At 34.5% G+C, this 21,527-nt stretch overlaps 2 protein-coding genes across 3 annotated transcripts in view; one reads left to right on the forward strand and one right to left on the reverse strand.

The window, feature by feature from the left end:
* Window positions 1-3,172: 3,172 nt before the first annotated feature.
* On the reverse strand, window positions 3,173-17,011 carry ProRS-m (prolyl-tRNA synthetase 2-like protein, mitochondrial). Of its 2 annotated transcripts, none has more exons than XM_089232007.1 (14): window positions 16,827-17,009; window positions 14,593-14,731; window positions 13,519-13,696; window positions 12,249-12,322; window positions 11,946-12,023; window positions 10,413-10,485; window positions 10,077-10,184; window positions 9,827-9,920; window positions 7,894-7,925; window positions 7,403-7,464; window positions 7,217-7,296; window positions 6,461-6,596; window positions 3,520-3,699; window positions 3,173-3,333 (listed from the first exon to the last, which is right to left on the reverse strand). In XM_089232007.1, exons 2-14 carry the CDS (start codon window positions 14,704-14,706, stop codon window positions 3,199-3,201), a joined length of 1,344 nt encoding a protein of 447 aa, XP_089088133.1. In that variant the 5' UTR covers window positions 14,707-14,731; window positions 16,827-17,009; the 3' UTR covers window positions 3,173-3,198. The 2 variants fall into 2 exon arrangements, with proteins under 2 accessions (XP_089088133.1, XP_089088134.1); XM_089232008.1 differs by having other exon boundaries at window positions 3,174-3,333; window positions 16,786-17,011.
* Window positions 17,012-17,224: 213 nt separating this feature from the next.
* The window catches only part of LOC149090030 (uncharacterized), a 10,527-nt gene continuing 6,224 nt past the window's right edge, over window positions 17,225-21,527 (forward strand). Inside the window, exons 1-2 of the mRNA XM_089232009.1 lie at window positions 17,225-17,429; window positions 20,825-21,000. The gene's annotated coding sequence lies outside the window, so the exon portion shown is untranslated. The remainder of the gene's footprint in view (window positions 17,430-20,824; window positions 21,001-21,527) is intronic.

A 21,527-nucleotide genomic window follows, 5' to 3' on the forward strand; every position in this document is an offset into this window, starting at 1 on the left:
GTGCCATAAGCGAATAGTTATGACACAGAGGACGCATGTGGATGATTTTTTACGTGGTAGAATTATCGGCCGCCTGGAATGTGGGCATACTCAGATGGAAGTATCCGAGGAACTTTGAATTGCCCAAAGTGTCATCTCTAGGCTTTGGCAACGATTCCAAGATAACGGAAATGTCAGTAGACGTTACAGTACAGGTCGCCCCCGAGTTACAACGCCGAATGAAGACCAGTATTTGGCAGTAACTGCCAAAAGAAGCAGATGGAGCACAGCATCCGATCTGTCTCGCCAGCTGTCTGCAGCCACGGGTACCACAGTTTCAAGGCAAACCGTGTACAGACGTTTGGGAGATATTGGTCTATATACTCGCAGGCCTGTCAGATGTGTTCCGCTCATGGCAACTCACTGTCGGCAGCGATTAGCCTGGAGTAGAGAACATGCAATGTGGACATCGTCACAGTGGGCTTGTGTGACGTTTTCCGACGAGTCCAGGTTTAGCTTGCAGTCTGATTCACGTCGGACTTTCATATGGAGAACGCCAGGTACCCGTTACCACCAAGCCAACATCATTGAACGACACCGTTACGGTGGTGCAGCATTGCTCGCTTGGGGTGGAATTATACTGGGTTCCAGAACAGATCTGCATGTTCAAACCGGAACCATGAAAGCCCAAGTTTATCGGGACATCATTCTGGAACAACATGTACGTTTGTTTAGGGGTGCCATGGGCACGGAATTTGTGTTTATGGATGACAACGCCCGTCCTCACCGAGCAAACATCGTAAACGAATGCCTTGAATCTGAGGATATAACCCGTATGGAATGGCCAGCATTCTCACCTGACTTGAATCCGATAGAGCATGTGTGGGACATGCTTGGCCGACGAGTTGCAGCCCGTCAACCACCTCCTACATGTGTACCGGAACTTCGGAGAGCATTGCTTGCTGAGTGGAGTGATCTTCCCCAAGATCAGATCGATAATTTGATACTCAGCATGCCTAGGCGATGTACGGACTGTATTTCATCGCATGGGAGACATACAATGTATTAACCATCATATCAACCATGTAATAGTAAGTTTTTGTAAAGGAGATATTTTTTACAATTGCTCCAGGGAGCAAAAATCGTAGTTTTTATGAATGGTATCATACATACACCATCGTTTTTGTTCTTTATCTTTTGTTTAATAAATGGGCTTTATGAATAAGTAACGTTTGTTTTGTTTCTGAACCTTTATTTGCCGGAGCTGGCATTATCGTTAATTTATGGACATGAGTGTATATAGAAGATATTAATTTCAGTTCAATCAGAAAGTCACAGAAACTTCATTCGCGTGCCTTAACTATCTGCCCCACCTGATTCATTGATTCCTACAGACTATGCCATGAGATCAGAGCCGCCTTTGGGGGTATGCGATAGGTGCAGTCAAACAGAACCCCACGTTTACGGGAGGGGGGGGGACGCACAGTGGTAAAGTTGAAAAAAAAAACATGTATCAAATACAATTTTCGTGTAGCAAACAGGGTCTGAGCTGCAAATATGATATTCTTGGCTTATTTTTTTTTCACAAACTCTGAACTTTCTTCATTTCTGGAATTCTGAACTAACAATTCTGGAATTGAGAGAGATAGATGGCTTTTTTCTCAGACCAAATATATCAAGGAAACATATTTCCTGGACATTATGCCGAGGTGAACTCGGAGAGGAAAAGTCATCTGGTCTCCTGTGGGACCCTCTGGAGCGCTCCCTAAGAGAGCCTCTACTAATGCTTCTACTTCAGCTCCTTTCGCCCCAGCGCTTGGAATAAGGGAGGCAGAGTGGTGTCCGCGTGTTACAGATGGTAGCATGATTGCCCGGTTTGCAAGAGAGCCTGGGTTCGAGTTCCGGCGGAGACCAGATAGATCAGATGACTTCTCTCTTCGAGTTCACTTCGGAATAATATTAAGAAAATATCTGTTTTCTTATGGAATTATTTCCTTCATTAGTTTTGAACTTATATCAAATCTAGAATTGTTTCTCTCTATCTTCCCATTATTTTTCTTATTTCTAATTCACCAATACCATAAATTTTTATTTGTTCTCAATTTCTTTCATCACGTCCTACTTCCCATTAGTTTTGAAACAATTTCTTTCATTTGAACGCTCAATATCGAAATTTTCATTAATTTTTATGTTAATTTATGATTAATGTACATTTTTTTGGACCGATATTTTTTTATCATTCCTGTATATTCTTTAATAATTAATAAATTATAAAAAATTTCGATTTCCCTTCCCTTCTATAAAATATATAAATATAACATCGGGCTAAAGGGCCCCGAAGATATTGAAAAGGCTCTGTGGGCCCGCATCTGGTTAGCTTGGCCCTGCCGCTGTGGTGGTCGAGTGGTCATAGTGACGGACTCGCATCGCGAGGACACGGGTTCGAACCCCACCGGCGCCACAGTGGTGGTCGGCTGAAGTTGGTTTTCTGTGGTTTCACATCCCCCCGCCCGAAATGTGAGAAAATGACCGAAGAAAGGGAAAAAGATGCCCAAATCTATTGTTCTATCACTTTGGTTCCCCGAACGAAATTTCTGACTACGCCCCAGTTGAAACTGAAAGTGCTTCAAATCCGGTTAATATTCACCCACAGCAACATTGTTCAAGATATTTTATATGAAGAAACAAAATACAGTATTGATAAAAAATTATAAAATTCAAAATATGCCGCTACTAACTACATTTACATGAATGCCTTTTTAGTGCTGCCATCTATGAGTGATATATATAACTAACAAATTACCACCAGTATTTCTCACGTGTGTATACTTTCTGCATTCAAATTTTTTTCAATAAGTGTGCATAAACTGGAAGAAAATTTTCGACTAAAAATATATATTGAATCGCAATGTTCAGGGATCATCCATATGCGTAATTTAAGATTTTCTGAAACTACAGATGAGCTGTATACAGCCTTTATTATTCATCAGAAAATTATTAAACATTAGGAATTGCTTAATGATGAGACATTGAATGCCCCAATTGCTTTATTACTATTTTTCTTTTGCTATCATTTTTCCCCCATCATTTCGACATTTCTGACAATTTTATATATTTCCAAAGTTTTGGATCTTTTTGATATACACCACACACCATTTACTTGAAATTTAAAAATGAAAACAAATGAAAAGATAACAAATAAACTAATTTATTATACAACTACGGTTCATTTTGATTCAAAAAGTACAAACTTTTCATAGCATTAAAATATGACATTAGCTGCGAATGTGACATAAAATGTTTTTCGCCTCTGTAATTATCAATTACTTCTACTTTTGGTATAGAATCAAGTACCTGGAAAAAAATTTATGAAAAAATGAAAAATTAAATCAGAAAAAAAATTGAATACGTTAATTCAAATTAGCATGAAAAAATGTTAGCATCTACATACATCTAGATTTTGATGTTATTGCAATTCAATATAATGCAGATTAATAGCGAAGAAAAATCATTCATATAAAAAAATCTTTTGAGACTTACGGCACTTCCAGCAACAACGGAATATGGTATCCCCAAAGAATTTGCTTCTTGAACTCGTTTCCCAATCGTTAGATTAACTCGATCGTCAACGACAACCGAATTTTGCAGTTGGTACAAATTCGAGAGAGTATTGAATAGATAATCGACTAAATAATTTGCTCTTTCTTCTTTACTTCCTTTCTGAAAAATGTTAACGATTATAAGATAATTAAAAAGAAAATATTTTTTTTGTATGAACAATACTGCAAAATATGGTGGAAGGACTTCAGGCTGTTAGACTCCTGGTGCAGTCCAACCCTCATAAACAAACTCTGACTCAATGATTTTCTTGATTTAATAATTTTTTTCCCTGAAATTCTGATGAAAATAAAGCTCAAATCCCTATTTAATGAATAAAAATCCTTAACAATGAATTATTTTCGAACTATTATAATTTTTTTTCTTATTTTTTGCCACCCAAAACCACAATCCGAAGATTTGACTTCCCAGGATTCGACTTTCAGCTCTTCTCTGGAAAAAAAAGGCAGGCCTCTGTTCCTTTTTGAGTGAAGGAGGCAATAAAGCCATTTAGAATGTTTGTAGGAAGGTTTTAGTGACCAATTGGTGCATACCAATACCATAAAACATTGCACTAGCGACATGTTTAGATTTCAGTAAAGAATTACTTATAGTAAAGAAGTTACTTTAAGTTTGTGCTCCGTCTTGACAAGCAAACAATGGTGGGTCATAAAAAGAGAAAGCATTTTTTTATAGCTAAAAGAAGGGCAATTTTGACAATTTTTAACTTCAACATTTTTCAATTTGATAAAAATGTTTCATGTACGAAACGGAATTCTATAAGACAATTTTTTTTATGCATCCTAACTTTATTCTAAGTTTTAAGCCAAAGTAAGTAGCTTTAAAATTAGCAGTTTCGAGTGCATCTATGTTCCTGATGAATTTTACCCAGATTTAACGAATATAATGATCAGTTTCTTACCATTCGTTAAATTGGGGTTTGACTGTACTTACCATGATACTTTGACTGTATGAATAACTGATATTTTCCAGGAGTAAATAAAGTAATCTATTATCAGATAATAGATGACTAAAAAAAGATTACTAATAGATGCAAAAAATTTTGCTTACGAAGGCTTTTGACGGTTTCACAAAACTGAAGCTGTGAATTTACCTCATCAATATAGTCATTGAAAATATAGTATAAATAGCACTCTAATTATTTGTGCAAACGAGTTTAACATTTTTACCTTTCACTTTAATAGTTGACAGAAATAACTATGTAACCTCCATTAACCCTTCTAATAATATATATGTTATAGCTGAATTTTAATAAATATTTTTGTTGATAATAGAGTTTCCAGCATCTTTTGGCTTTCCTCTCTCTTCATGCTCATCACTAGAGCCAGGAAGTTAAGGCAAAATACCATAAATGCCTTTTTTGCCTATTTTCAAACTCATTTTTGCAAAAAATGCTTTTTTGATTTTTTTCCTGCCATAAATGTCTCTTTCAACATGGTTTCATGTTTATTGATGAATTTTTAAGGCAATATTCAGAAGAATTTCAATATTTTTAACATTGAAAACTTAGAAAAATATATAATTTTTAATCTTTAACCCTTAGTATTAATTCTATCACCAAATCTCCCCCTTCTGGCCCCATTTGAATGGAAATAGGCCTAAGTGTCTTGAGACAGGAAAATTGTTGTAAAAGTTCTAGTCTAGCGTTTCTCAACCGTCGGGCTGCACCCCGGTACTGGGCCGTGACATCATTCATACCGGGCCGCAACTGATCTGTTTCTCGTGCTCATGTATTGCACAGCACTGTAGATGAATAGCTAACTAATGACTGTCTCAACAGCCCAGCAGTGGATGCAATGACTCACGTAGGGTGGGATAGAAGTTGATATGGGTCTGGGACCTATATTGTTTTAATTTTATTTTTCTAGAACATAGAACATAGATGTATTGCGAACTAACATGGCATGTTATTTTAGACATGGAAAAATCATCTTTAGAATTTCAGAGATCTTTTCTGAAATCGGTGTAAACCAATCAAATGCAAGACTCAATATTTAAAAACTTTGAGAAAAATATGTAGATATTGTGAAAATGATTTTTAAATAATCCCACATGAAAATATTATACATAGTTTTTATATAAATCTTACTTTATTTCAGCTGACACTATTTTATTTTGCATTTCAGAAAACTACATAGTAAGTATTCAACTTAATGACACACCTTTAACCTTGAAGGAAGCTAAATACTTTTTTTCTCGTCATAATAATATCAACTTAGCTAATAATGCAGTTATTATGATCCATTATTAAAACAGTTGATTCAGTGAGTGCTGCCAGTTTTTTAGCCAGTATTCAGACCCTTAATTTTGTATAGCTTTTAGTTACTCTTCCTTTCTTCTGTTAATTATAAATGACTTTTTAGTGCCTATTTTAGACATATTTTAGTGTCTTTTTGCCTGCCTATTTTCACCATTTTTAGTGCCTAAACTTCCAGGCTCTACTCATTGCTCATACACAAAATAATTGAGTTTATTCCAATTACAGCAATCCAGCAGCCTGAAATCATTATGCTATAATACTAACAAAAACAGAAAAGGGTTGATATGCTTTAACACGGAAGAGTTTTGCAGATCCATATTTAGTAACACCACCACATTGGTAGAAGTAACCCAAATTTTATGCTTTGCTCAACTATATCATCATAGCAATTACTTTCAAAATTTCTTTTGAATTTACATTATCATATTTTAATGTAAATTATAATAACCAGTGGAGTTAGTTTATCTAAAATTGTTTATATAGATTAAATAAACCACCTATAGAATTAGTTGAAATTACCATCCAGAAATCTTTCAAAAAGCTCGAGATTGTTTCCTATATTTAGTAAATTTAATTAACTGGGAAAAAAAACCAAAAACTGACTTTAGGTGGAATTATTGAAATCAGAAATGGTGTAAGGTGTAATGGCCATCGGATGTTATCTTCAGATGAGAGGCATTCAATACTTGCAGCTAGAATTCTAGTGATGCCTAATCCATAGCATCCCATCTGCAGAACACTAAAATATATAATACAAAAATATAAATACAAATCTCGACTTGAATGTTTTTTATCAAGACAGCTACTTCGAATCGCTACCCTTAAAGTACAATCAATGATAAAAATTGAACTTTTTTGTAAAATCAGGCAATAGTGGTGCTTTTAAAATTTGCTTCCAAACTGAATTTCTTTGAAGAGATAAAACAACAAAGTAATGAACATACTTAATACCTGAATTTTATAACCAACTTAAGAACAAAGCCCAAGACAGAGATGAGTGGCAGCTGCTTAACATGGGAGGGGGGACCAGTCTTAGGACTGATGCACCATTGATGATGATAACTTGAATTATATTTAATTATGATTATGACAAAAGTAATCTTTTGAATGTTTTAATAAACCACCAGTATTTCAAATAATTTTGCAGCAATGCAATAAGGTCTCTTATTTCTGTTAAAAATATCTAAAGATATTTGAGTGATATTTTCAAGAGGGTGTGACAAGCTCACGAAACCAAAATTGTATTTATACAAGAACAAAGACGATTTTTTCGAGAAATACACTGATGAAAAATAAATGTGGTACATAAAATATTCAAATCCATTTAAAATGTGCAAACATAATCAAATGTGCACATACTTCGGACTTCCGTCTTGGGCTTTATATTTAGCACCAAATGTGTCGGAGTAGGTAGTGCCCAAATAAAATGCATGACCAACCTGAGTAAAAAAAAAAAATTTAATAATTCAAGAATACCATAAATGAAATTTAATTCAATAAAATATATCCTGCAGTGCTCAAAGTACTTGGTATTAAGTGAATTACTTCGATTCCATTCTGTTTTTCCAATGTGCTACCACATTTAAAGCACTTTTGTTCTCTGGAACCTGTAAATTTAAAAATTTAAAAGGGCTTCTTAGTTTAAAATAATTAATTTATTAAACCAAATTTACATTATTAAACCAAATTTTTAATGCAAATTTTTTTTTATGCGACAGTATTGACTTTGCACATATTGCTGTTTTTATTGCGGAAACCATTTTAGTTCTTAATTTTCATTAATTTTTCAAATGAGTACAATAGACTCTCCCTGATCTGGCACATATTAGACTAGGATGTACTGGGTTACTGACAGTTAGTTGAAAAATCCTATTTGAATAATATAAACTGTATACAGAGAGGCATGGATTGATAAGTTTTACTCTTCTGTGCTTGAAGAAAACCTCTAAAAATGCTGGATCAGCACATTAACGGATCATTGAGGGAGTCTAATGTAATTTATTTTTTGTAAGAATATTATTTTTTAGGAAACTTACTTGAAATTTCTTTATTTAAACCATTCTTGCAACTAAAATTGAGAAGAAAAAAACAGAAAGATGAATAAACAGGAATAAAAACACAATGCAGTAGACTCATCTAGCCCTTTCTTCAAAATTATATACCTTCTCTAAGAGCCCTTTTGTCAACCAAATTTTTCCAGAAATTTCACAGAGGAATGAAATACAAGATGCATGTGAAGTTAAGAAAAAGTAATTGGCAGTATGTAAGTCCCTATTGGCTTAAGAAAACCTAATCTCACTCACAGCAATTATTTCACTATGAAACACCTAACACATCCAACATAACATAACACATGCGCAGCAAATTTATTTATTTATTCAATATTGATCGGCCGAGGCCTACACAAGAGAATGCGAAATTTATATATGACGAAAGTGACGATTGATGGAACAAGAGAATTCGGAAATCATATTACAATCTACAATATTTGATGGTAGGTTGTTCCAGTCGATAATAGTTCTTGGGAAGAAGCTAAATTTGTGACAATCTGAAGAGGCAAAGATGGGCTGTAATTTTTGGGAATGATTGAGTCTAACAGAGAAATGTGAGGGTTTAATTAGAATGTTGGAAGTGTCGATATTAAAAAAACCCATGGAGGATTTTGTAAAGAAAAGTTAAACGAAAGATAAGTCGAAGAGAGGAGAGCGGTTGGATATTGAGTTGGCGCTTGAGTTCTGTTATGGAGACAGATGAAGACCAACAGTTAAAAATGAAACGAGTGGACTTATTTTGGATAGATTCTAGTTTGTCTATGTTGGTTTGGGTGTGGGGATCCCAGGCTTCACAGGCATAGGAGAGAGCAGGGAGAATATATGTCTGGTAGCACAAGTGACGGACATGACGGGTGGAGTATTTCAGGTTACGCGAAGGAAAAAGAGTTTTAGGAGACATTTATTAAAGATATAATCAATGTGAAGGTTCCAGCAGAGATCGGAAGAAATTACAATGCCTAGGTATTTATAATGGGAAACCTCAGAGATCAAAGAGTTGTTTATTGAATAAAGAAAATCGTGGGGGATTTTTTTACGGGTAACTTTCATAAAAACAGTTTTTGAGAAATTGAGGGGGCAATTCCCAGGTTGAGCACCATTTGGAAATAATGTTAAGGTTGTGTTGGAGAGATTCTTGGTCGGAATGATTGGACACTGTTTTATAGATGACACAGTCATCAGCAAAGAGTCTGATATGGCAGTTTATGGAGTCAGGTAGATCATTTATGTAAATTAGAAATAATAATGGTGAGAGAACCGAGCCTTGGGGGTGTGCCAGACTTGGCATGAAGAATGGGGAGTTCTGGCCCTTGTACGAGACAAACTGGCTATGGTTAATAAGGAAGGCCTCCACCCATTCCAGCAGTTGAACATTTAAACCAAGGTTTGAAAGTTTTAGTAGAAGTTTATTATGGGGCACCCTGTCAAATGTTTTTGACATGGAACTAGCAAAATGAGGAAAGAATAGAAAAGAGTCTAAAAAAAATTTTACTCTTCTTTATTCTTCCTCAATAAACTGGATTTTCTCTAAACCAGCTGGCTCTCTATCCTAGTTAGTCAAGGAAAGATAGGTTCTACTATATTCATTGATCATACATTGTTATTTACCAATGAATTTACCATGGTAATAACAATGAAAATACATACTTCATTCAACTTCAAATATCAACAAAAAACAGTTAATACAGAATAGTAAAAGGTTGTATATATTTCTGTTTACAGGGATAGAAAATGATTAGGTTTGAAATCATGTGATTCATGTTTATCTAAACTTACTAACAAGCATTTCAAAAAGCCATAAAATAATTTTTAGATCTAAAATTGATTAAAATTGTCAAGCGTATGAAATTATTATTTTTTTTGCAAATGAGAAATCTCTTCAAAAATAATAATATAATACAATGAGTTAACATCTCACTTTGTGCAGATCAGAACTTCATCTTCCCCAACATCTGATAAGAAATGATATTCGTGTGATAGAGATCCCCCCATTCCTGTACTTGATCCTCTCACTGCAAGAGGAAATAAAAATGTGTAACTTTCCTAGGAGTAAAATGCCCATAGTATCAAATATAAATCTTATAATAATTAAAAAGCTAGAGGCATTTGATTATAGGGGCCACGGGTAAAACAGACCATGAGAATATAAATTATAGATGAGAAATTACCCTTTACATATTTAACTTTGAGTAGTTCAAAAAGTTGGTCATAAGCAGCACATATTTCCAAGTATGAATGTTTAGCTTTTTCTTCTGAAGCATCAAATGTATACATATCTGAAATGAAAATTAGAATTTAATTTGACATAACTCACATGATATTCTTTCCCATTTTCATTCCTGTTATCACTAAAATGTGATTAGTTGTCACAATTTTGAAGGAAAAAATTCCAATTTTTTAGGGGGGAGAAAAAATTGGAACCCCCTAAAGAGTATGTATTGAACAAAAAATAACAACAAAAATTATCATTCTGGTGAAAAAACTGAAAACATCATGTGTCTCACCTTTCATTATGAACTCTCTGCCTCGGAGAAGACCAAGTTTTGGATTGATTTCATCTCTGAATTTAGTTGAAATCTAAAATTGTTGGATCATATAAAACATAAGAAAAATAAATATTAGAAGAGCTTATTAGTAAAGTTATTCACAAATATATCCTATGAATTAAATATATATTAGTAAAAAAATTATTCACAACTCATAATTGAATTGTCAGTCAGGTTTTATTAAGATTAGCTGAAGCTGAAGAGAGAAACAAAAATTTTAACATATTTTAAATTTCATGAAGTCCATAAATGTCAAATTTTTACCTTTTCAAACGTGAGCCAAAACTGGCAATTGAAAAAGGTTTTTTTTTGATTGATTTGTGTTTATTTTATGCCTAAATGATCTTTAAAAAGGAAAAAAAGATTACTTTATTAATTAATTAATTTGGATTGATATCTTTACTAGGACCACATGAGCTAGGTAAACAAATGTGTGCCTAAGCTGTTAACTTGAGAAAAAAATCATTAAGATCATTCAAAACAAAAATGAAGGTACACATATTTCTACCTCTGGAGCAAAGAGAATATATATTATAATTTAATAAATAAAATAATATAATATAGTGAGCTCTCATTAACTTGCATAATAACTTTCTTGCATGATAACAAGTCCCGTAATATTTTACTTATAATTCTGGTTATATGTTAATCTGAGTTTGTTAGTTTTTGAGTCTATTATACACAACTGGATATTATCTGCAGTTTTTTCCCCAGGTGGTTGGAACAATAACAAATATTTATACACATTTATTCATCCTCATAAAATTTCCAAAAACACATGTCTATTAGTTCCATTCTAACAGTACTGTGAGCAACCCAGGCAAAATGATGTCCTGAGACTCCTAACAAGCTATAGACACATGCCTACCTACTCTAATTTCTATATTTACTCTCAAAAATAAAAGTTGGTTACTGCTGTATTTAAGTTGGTTATTACAGTATTGAACTCTTTAATCTTATCTAAATAATATTCAGGCAGAAATAGTGGGAGATCACAGTATATATATACAGTGAAACCTGTCTAAGACGGACACTGTATGAAACAGAAACCTGTCTTAAACTGAATCAAAATATAGTCTTAGTGATTAGTGCTTTTGATTTGCACCTATATAAAACAGAAATTTGTCTAAAATGAAATATTATTTTAGTTTCTTGATATTCCGTTTCATACACGTTTCACTGTAGATATTTATATATATATTTTATAGAATTCAGAATTTTTTATTTTTTTAAACAGTAAATGAATTTCACTGCATTATATCTGCATAATTTAAGTTTTTCTATAATTGGCAGAATGTCTTTTGTGGAATTTGTAACATTAATTGTATTTGCAATGCTATGGAAATAGTTCAATATTTTTAGAGCTGTATAGAAGTAACTTTAAAAAAAAAAACCATTTTTCCCTGACCTTTTTTTATTTCCTGACTTTCTAGGTTACTAGGAACCTTTAATAAACATTAAAACAATTGAAATCAAGAATATATTTTTAACCTGATAGATTCGTAAAGGTAATCCTCTCGTAGACAGAAGAGATCCGCCAACCACCTTTGTTACTGCTTCCTCATGAGTCTGCATAAAATGAAAATGTAAGTATTCTAAACAATTACGCATGAAATTAGAAAAAAAAAATGCAGTATTGCAAGCACTTGCATTGACAGAAATTTAATATTGACAAATGTAACATAATTAAATAATAAAAGTGGAGTGGTTAAAAAATGAACTAGAGGAAATTTTTACACTTAATTATGTACATATACAAAGAAGTGAATTGATTCACAAAAATTTAAGACTTACAGGTCCAAGACAATACTCGATACCATGCCTGTCATTCAGCTTGAATAAATGAGCTTCAGGGTTTTCCCATCTACCTTGAAAAAATGAAGACAAACATTTGAACTCAAAACTAAATTATCTTTAAATTTTAATTTTTTTCCCCCACAGTCAAAATGAAGTTATTGAAAAGTATAATGTTTAATTTCAAAGGTAAAGGTCAAATGGAGTTAAACTTGAAATAATGTGAATAAAATAGTAAATGCATTAAGCCGGTGGTTCGCAAACTTTTTGAACCACAACCACTTTTTACAAGAAACTGATTGTGATTTGTCCTAGTTTATGTTAATAAATGTGGATGCTGCTTCTTTTGCTGCCTCTCAAAAGCATATTTTGGAATGCCTTTCTCTTTCGGTTCCAATTCATGTACTCAGTGATGAATGAAATCTTTTTTTCCCCCTTAAATATTTAGTTGGCAGTGTTGTTTTATTATGAAATGGGAAGTGTAGTGAGGTGTATGTATGTTCTTTGATTTTGATATACAGTGTGATTCACAGAAAGAATCATTCAATTTCAAAATGATTCTTTGCTTGAAATCTACCATTGTTCATAATATGTTGAAATCTACCCTTTTATATTAATGTATTTGTAATCTTGAAAAATACACAATTTTAAACTTGGATATTTTTTTCTAAGTCCCCTGTACAAGTATTAACTTGATATATTGAGATTGCAATTAGAATTTGATAAAATTACATTATATGATACATGGTAAGTAGCTCACAGTTGAGTAAAGGCATTTTTTTGTTGACATATTCTTTTCAATGTTGCGAAGAAAAAAATTCTTATTTGGGCATTTTCTTTTTTTGGGTATCTCTCACGACCCCTCCCCCCCCCCCATCTTTCCCCCAGTTCATTCCCACTTTAGGCACCACTGCAATAAGCCAATCAATTCACCTCCAAATTTTTAAGGCAGCTCGATCCTGATAACAAAATTCTGAAAAACACTTTTTCTTTGGGTACCGCATTCATCTTTTAAGTGATACAACCTGTTATTCCTAAAATATAGTATACATTGCCATGCTCAATTTTTAAATGCGTATTAATGTTTTTGAACCTTTTCCTTTGTTATACTCAATGGTAAAGTTCACTTTGAGATACAAGAGTAACATTCAAGAGCAAATTAATCTTCAAAGTTTACATACTATTATGCTGAAAAAAAATTGGTGCTGTTCTCCTTTGCTAAGGTTGCCTGCACATATACATAATTGTGGTAATGTAGATTAAAGAGTACCTGATTTCTTCCACAGAGAAGCTTTCGTCAATGTAGGAAATAAAGCTTTCTGACCACCAACACTCTTCATAATGGAGTCAATGATACCAAATAACTTCTCTAATGAAATCATAGCAATAGGTAAAAGACTGAATATGCCTGGACTTGAATGAGAAATCAGGCCATTCTTCAGCATCAACTGGGTGGAGAAAAAATATAATTCGTGAGGTTTTGAATTACCATATTTTACTAGTATAAAGAACCACTTTTTACCAAACATTGGGACCCAAAAATAGTGGGGGGGGGGGGGGGGGGTTACATATGGATCATATTATAGAAACAATTAATGCTCTTAAAAAAATTACAGTTCAAATACATAACACAGTATGTATGTTTCAATTACGAAACTAATATATCATGGCCAAAACATGTTTTTTTAGTACATGTAGCAAAATAAGTTCACTTTCCTGTATATGCATCTATTGAGAAATTAACTAAAATTATGCAATAAAATTTAGAATAAGATAAAAAAAAATCAACCACGTGGGAATTTTGGGAGTGAGCCTCTGTATGAGAAAATAAAACCGAATGGTAAACAAAGTTTCTGGCGATGGTGCTAGTTATCGGGTATTATGTAGAAGTGACAAAGCCTTATCTATAAACCATCTTTTTTATATCCTTTCTTCTCCAAGCATCAAAGGTCAATGTCAACCTCATTCAACGATGGATTTTGTCCATTTCATTGGAAAAAACATTAAAAAAAAAAAAACCAAGCCGAGTTCGGTCATTGTAGTGGACAAAAAATAACATGACAGAAATAGGGAAATATTTGGTACTTGTCATTATAATGAGCGTTGACTGTATTAACAAATTACTCAATTCCTTGCATTTTATGATGAGAGTGACTCTGATGATGATAATGAACTAATTTAGCAATAAACTGTAGATCTGTCCAATTAGTCCTTGTGTACAGAAAATGAACATGTTATGATGAAAATTACCAATTGTTATTTAGCTATATATTAATATAAAAGTTATCAAAATGATTGATATTATGGTCCACTTTATTTAATTTTTATACTTAAATATATTCACCTTGAAGCTTTTACAAGATGAAGCTGTTGGTATATTCTCCTTTGGCACTGCTTCTACAGGATGAAGCAACTGCGATAAAAATTGCGGTTTCAGCACTGATGCGTACCTTGACATAATGCAGGATGTTCTCTAAGAGATCCTGAAATCATGATAAAAGTAATTAAAAATGTCTATAATTAAAAAAAAAAACATTCTTCACAGCTTTGGAAATTTTAAAATAGGTAGCCTACAATGTGCATCATGGGTAGATTGATAAGACTGAAGACAAATGCAGTGAAACCTCTCCCTATCCCTATCTGTTTAGTGGTTTGATATAGTTAGGGGCAATTATATCCCTCTTGCAACTCAAACAGTCAAACCTGCCCAAAAGAGCCAACTTTAAATCTGCCATTTTTTTGTCTGGTTAGGAATTTTTTCTAAAATATTAATTCACCTCTATTAGAAGACCACCTTCTGGACTAAATCTTTTTTGGAATTAATGTTGACCCTCTCATTGATGAGTCAATGCCATTTGGTCCTTGAGCAAAGTGGTGTTCTGAAAGGGACCCTTATAAAGCTGGAAATATCATCATTTAAATTTACATACCTAGTATCAATAGCCAGTCATAATATCAGATCTCATGATTTTCAGGACACATATGAATCCATAGGCCCCCGAAACCTGGAGGCTGAGGCTATTTGAGCCCCCACCCCCCAAATAAATTTTGTGGGGAGTGGAGGGGGCTGAGCCCCTCTGATAATTAATGAATGCACAATGCAATGAACTCTTCCTCCTCCCGTGCATGGGCTTGAATCCAATGTATACGATGCAAGTTACACAACTTTCAGTCCCAACTTTGTTTGTTTTTCAACATGTTACGAATATGTATGAACATGCAATCTGAAGCAGAATATGCTAAAAGCTGTGGTGCATGTTTTGGTGCAAGAATGTTTCCTCTGGAAAATTTTAAGAGAAGAACATTTCTGTGTAGAAAATACATTATGGCAATTTTTACAGAAGAACGTTTTCAGTTAGCGGGAAGCTCATTTCAGAAAAATACGAAACATTCTGCTTTGGGGCACCAGGACAGTACTTGGGTAGGCTCATACATTAACATGACTTTGCTCCAAGAGAGATTTCACTGTGTTTGTTGAACAACACTATATCAGAAAATCCATACCCAACTTCGGAAAAACAACTTCATGCAATCAAAAGTATTAGAAGTGATGATCAAAGGTGTCAGAAGTGTTTTTGATCTGTTGGTACTTGGATTAAGCATGATGCAGGAGCAGTAGCCCAGGCCAATACGATACCCGTCTAAAATGCCAAAGGATGTTTAGAGGTGTTGAGAGTTCTATACCTGGTTTGTCCTTGTCAGAAACTTTCCCTGACAAGAGGATACAACAGAAATAGTGACAATATGACCACGGAAAAAGATTGCTACCACAGGGAGTACTGCATCAGGGGATTAGTACACCGATTCTTAAATGCGTATAAAAAGAAAGGCTGCCATTCGGAATTGGCAATAAATTGTAGGTCCCGGTCTAATCAGCTCTCGTGTGTAGAAAATGAACGTGGTGCAACAAATGATCAACGATCAATGATCTTAAGCATGATGTGGGAGATTTTGATAGTGGGAGAGAGGTACTCTACTTAATAATGAAAAATACTATTGGTGTCCAAAAATGCACAGCACTATTGTTCAATATCCTTATAAATGTTTTACACCTAAGGGGCAGTGCCATTTTAATATATGGGCCCAGGAACCACAGGAGGAAAGGGGTCTCACAATAATACGAACTGCTTGCAATTTTTGAGAACTTGCCAGGTAGGGCCTCAGGAAAATCCCTTGGCCCGGGGCCCATGATGCTCTTAAGATAGCCCTGCTGAGGGGAAGGCCATAACTAGGAACCAGGGTCATTTTGTTGGAGCATTATACAAACATTATTTTGCCATGTCCCCCCACATACTGCAGAAGGGTCGATAGGCTGAGATTTTTAGCAAACCCTAAGGCCAGACTTTTATAGTTTTCCCGTTTTTATACAGGAAATTTTGATTTCTGACCCAATTCTGAGAGTGCCTGGACACATGCCAGAAATTACCGAGGGTTGCTCGAGCCTCCACAACACCCCCCCCCCCGGCTCCGGCACCGCTGCTGATTCTTACACCACTGGTAATAATGATAATAGTAATAAATAGGAGTAACTGATTACAATGGCTGAAATGAATCTCGATAAGCTATGATTTTCAATACCAAGAAAAGTTAGTTTTGATTAAATTTTCACAGCAGCACACATGTTTTACACACAAGAAATGAAATGCAACCACTGAATTTGAAAATTCCGAATGCCTAAAGCATTTCAACGTCAACAAGCATTAAAATGCAGCAAATGTTTAGAAAAGCACCGCAATTTTGTGTAAACAAAGATTGATCCGTACGGCTTTGACCAGAACCTACAAATGACATTTGTTTCATCATTTTGCATAATTTTTATTTCCACACTTACCATCGAAATTGTGAAGAAATACTCCGGAATTAAAATTTATGTTTTTTGTAATACAATCTTTCATTGATAAATAAATTAATGAATTCATATTTGGATTTCGATTGCATCACAATCATTTTTCTCCACAATGTCATACCTTTTGGTCAAAGACGTTTGGACCTCTCGCCAGTACGTGTGTTGTGTTGTTGTGCGTCTTTACACTTCAGCCTAATTTTTTTTTCGTCCCTGGAAACATTTATGGCAATTTTCCTAGGGATTGTATCGAAATGGAGGTTTTAGCGTTTAAGAATATATTTATTCCGTAGCCATGATTGTTGTCCATGATTAATTGTTGCGCATCGAATACCTAGGTTTGTATTACACTTTTATTTTTTAAAAACATAAACGTCGGGCGGATGTTTTGTATTTTTATCTGCCCTGAACATGTGAAAATGTTATCCATGTGTTTCGGTTCAACCATGAAAATTCCCTTGTTCGAGAAAATTTCATTTGCCTCATCTACCTACTTCAACAATATCATTATACATTTTTGAAAAAAAAATTTGGTTGAATGAACAGAGTGTTGAGAGCCTTCCATGTTAAAAAAACTCTTTAGGAAAACTGGGAACAGCTATAAAATAATCCCTTTCAGTGATATGTTGGGGATTTTTGTACTTAACGAGAAAAATGCCCGAATGCATGATGAGAAGTTGCCAAGAGTGAAACAGAGTCATGCTTTCGGAAGATTTTCTTGCCAGAGAAAAAATTGCCAACACATCACCAGGAAAAATATAATGCTATGGTCGTTAAGAATGAAAAAATTGACAATATAAAAACAAACGACAAAAACAATAATGAAAATTTTCAGGTTAAATTAAGGGGTTCCCAACTTTGAGGCACGAATGCGAGCCAATCTCCCAGTTAAAAAGTGTTGCCACAGAGAGCAACAGGCCTATAGCGATACAATTATTCAACCATTACACTTCACACTCAGTTTGAAAAAATGATGGCAGCACTACACATAACAAGCATTACAGAGAAACAAGCTACGTAAGGACCTATGATCCTTGACCAGATACAGAAGTGAAAATAATAATGACTTTTTCAAATTAACGGTCAGGACAAGAAAAAAAAAACTAGAGTTTTGCCAAAAACCAGTCTCTGGGTTTAATAAAAACGCAATTGTGGGATTAAAACTATAATGGCTAGTATGCAAAAAAGTTAGTAAAAGAAAAAATGTGAATGTGTAATTCAAGAAATCCAAAATGAGAGATATTCCAGCAAGAAAAACTGAATGTAACTTACTAAGAAAACGGTACATACAATACAACATATAAACGAACAGTATAAAAGTTCTAAAATGCTAAAAGACTCGATTCAAATGCAGTGCTCTATGCTAAAGTCTATTATTATTATTACTGCTTCCCCCAAAGCAGAATATGCCGAAATCTGTGACATGCATTGCAGAACAATCAGTGCTGCTGCAGAACTATCTGAAAGAACTTTAAGAAAAATGTAGAAAACACTCTTATGGGAATTTTACTGCAGAACATTTCCAGTCAGCCGAGGGCTTGTTGCAGAACAAAGCAAAACATTCTGCTTTGGGAGTTACTAGCGACGACCTCTAAAGGTGACATTGCCTTCAGAAGATAACCAACAGAAGAAAATGGCCAACTATTATCAACAAGGAAGAAAACTGCCAACAGGCTGGGAAGGAAATCGTCAAGGAAAAAAGGAATTATAACTATAGCTGTTCCAAATACTGTGGTTTGAAATCTTCACTATTGTGAAATTTCTATGTTTTCACTAAAAAACTGATGAGTATTGATGATGCTTCCAGGTGCAATCGAGAGGGAGGTGATCACCCCCCCCCCCTCTCAGAAATACCATGAAAGGTAAAGTTTCTTCTCTTTAAAATATGGGAGATGCATATTCATCACACTCTATTCACTCTTATGAATTTGCCCCTACTCTGTTATATAGCCCTGGATCATCGCTGCAATGTGCTTCTGAGATTACCATCTATTCCATTCCTTTTCTCAATGGCTAAGAATACGTACACAGTGCTGCACGTTCTTCCAGTGTGCAGCAGCTGGTGCAATGGAAAGGATGCCAAATGGATTGCTGCCTCGTTTAAAGACGAAGTATGCCATGCAATGTATTCAGTGTATGACAGCTAATATTTTGTTGTATCTTTTAAAACATCAGTATGCCGAACATTCAATTGATGTACAGCTCTTAATAGCTTGTATCTCTTAAAAATGAAGTATTCTGTGCATTTATTCAATGTGCAGTCGTATCTTAAGTGTGTTCTTTTTCGGTTTATGACTTATGTGTAAGCATAGCTACGTGCCTGCATTAAGTATGTCACATATATTTTGAACCACATTTCCACTGGGTTTTTTTTGTGTGTGTATGTGAGAGATTAGCACCAACTTAAAAAATGGCAGACACCATAATATTTAAATACCATAAAATACCACTATGAAGGAAAATAAATCAAAGATTTTTAAAAAATAGAGATGAAAGAGAAAAAAAACATGAAGTGCATATATAAGCTGGATTTGAACCAGCAATCTGTGGCGGCGCTGTTGGCAAGAGTGTGCAGGTGTTGCTGCTCCTAATATCATAAATCTGCCAACGCATTGTTTTTTTGAGCGTGCCTTTCCTTTACCTCTCTTTCACTGTTCAAGATAGAAGGCTTTCATTTCTTGCAGAGTCAAGATGTTATATTCTATGTATTCGTGTATACTCATTTCTTTTTATACGTGTAACGTATCATGTGTTTCGTCAAATTACTAAACTTCATATTTAGCCATTCTCTAGAATTGAAGTAATTATTGTGGAGTCAAATTTGAGTTATCTATGGATAAGTCACTGTTTCAATTCAAGCGCCAGTCCACAACTTTCTGCATCAGTGATAGGACTATAATGAATCGTGTCCGGGTCACCATTATAATCGTATCACTGGTGCAGAAAGTTGTGTACTGGTGCTTGAAATGAAGCAGTGACTTATCCATAGACAACTCAACTTTGACTCCACAATAATTACTTAAATTCCAGATAACAGCTAAATATGAAGTTTATTAATTTGACGAAATACGTGGTACGTTATACATATAAAAAGAAACTAATATATACACAGACACATAGAAAATAATATCTTAACACTGCAAAAAACAAAATCATTCTCTCTCTTGAACAGCAAAAGAGAGATAAAGGAAATTTGCACTCACGTAAACGATGTGTTGGCAGATTTATGATATTAGGTGTGCAACGATTATTCTACTGAGAACCAGGCCCATCATTTGGGGAAGGGGGCCCATCGGCTTTAAAAAATACACTAGCAATGGTGTATATATATATACATACACACAAAAATTTGGTATATGTTCTTTGTCTCTTCCCCCTTCCCCGAAGAAGTTAAAATGATGGGCCCGCTGAGAACTGTTTTAATTAATTTAACCTGTGCTCAGATGGCAAAATATGTCACTTTTTCAAAATTTCACAAAGGGAAATTTGTGAACAATATTTTGCAAAAATATTATACTGGGGCTTTTTTTGACTTATTGCAATTTGCCTTCATTGGTTCCTCATAAACCGAAAGAGATGGAGGAAATTTTGTCACTTTCTAAAATTTTGACGGGCGAGACACCAGAATGCGAACAACTCAATTTTTTAGGAAAAGTGATGTGGCATTTTGACACCTGACCACAGAAATAATCAAACAATTTTTTAGAAACTTTTCCCTTTCCTTATTATTTAGAGAGTTTTACTGAAGTGGGTAAATACAAATTCCAGTTTTAACAGAAGGACCTATCCTTCATGAAGAGACAGCTTCCAATCATCGAAAACTATGCTTCGTCGATGTTTATCTGTAGAAAGGCAGTGATGTCACCAAGCAGCTGAAAATGGTTACTGCACCACCTTTCAGCTCAATAGGTAAGTTTTTATAATGTTTCAAATACCACATGCTACAAACATGGTTTTAGTGTTTCAAATAGAAATTAAGAAGCCAGCAAATGATGTTTTATGTATATATACAGTAAAACCTCATTAAGTCGTCACCCTAATAAGTCGTCATTTTTCTTCAGGCCCTTCTACCTTTCATAGACAACGTTATTAAACCCTCGTTTACTCGTCGCTAATTTCGGTTAACTCGTCACTATGAAAAAATTTGAGAAAGTAGAACAGACTATTTTTATGGCTCCATTAAAAGAGATCTTGTTAACAGCATTGCCGAAAGTCATCATAAAATCCTATATACCCAAACGGAACAGTTTAAGCAACGAAAGTTACGCTGGGGAAGTTCATTTGCCGACTAAGGTTTTTGGAACGTTGGGGACTGTTCAAGCTAGATCTCATTTCTGCATGGGTTCTACTAGAGAAACCGCGAGACACCTAGGCTCTGTTGCAAGAAGCAACTTAAGCACTTTGCCCCCCCCCCCCAGGGCATCTCCGGCGAAACC

Source organism: Pholcus phalangioides, unplaced genomic scaffold (assembly GCF_987345545.1).
Source record: "Pholcus phalangioides strain wild (caught in Gottingen) unplaced genomic scaffold, Ppha-v1.0 ptg000001l_1, whole genome shotgun sequence".
NCBI lineage: Eukaryota > Metazoa > Arthropoda > Arachnida > Araneae > Pholcidae > Pholcus > Pholcus phalangioides.

What these genes read in the sequence shown, in the direction of transcription:
- ProRS-m (XM_089232007.1), bottom strand. Translation starts at nt 14,706, where the DNA reads ATGTCAAGGTACGCATCAGTGCTGAAACCGCAATTTTTATCGCAGTTG. An exon ending in TACCTTTACGAATCTATCAG is followed by an intron (nt 10,486 to 11,945) that starts GTTAAAAATATA and finishes CAACAATTTTAG; the next exon opens with ATTTCAACTAAATTCAGAGA. An exon ending in CCGTTGTTGCTGGAAGTGCC is followed by an intron (nt 3,334 to 3,519) that starts GTAAGTCTCAAA and finishes ATTTTTTTCCAG; the next exon opens with GTACTTGATTCTATACCAAA.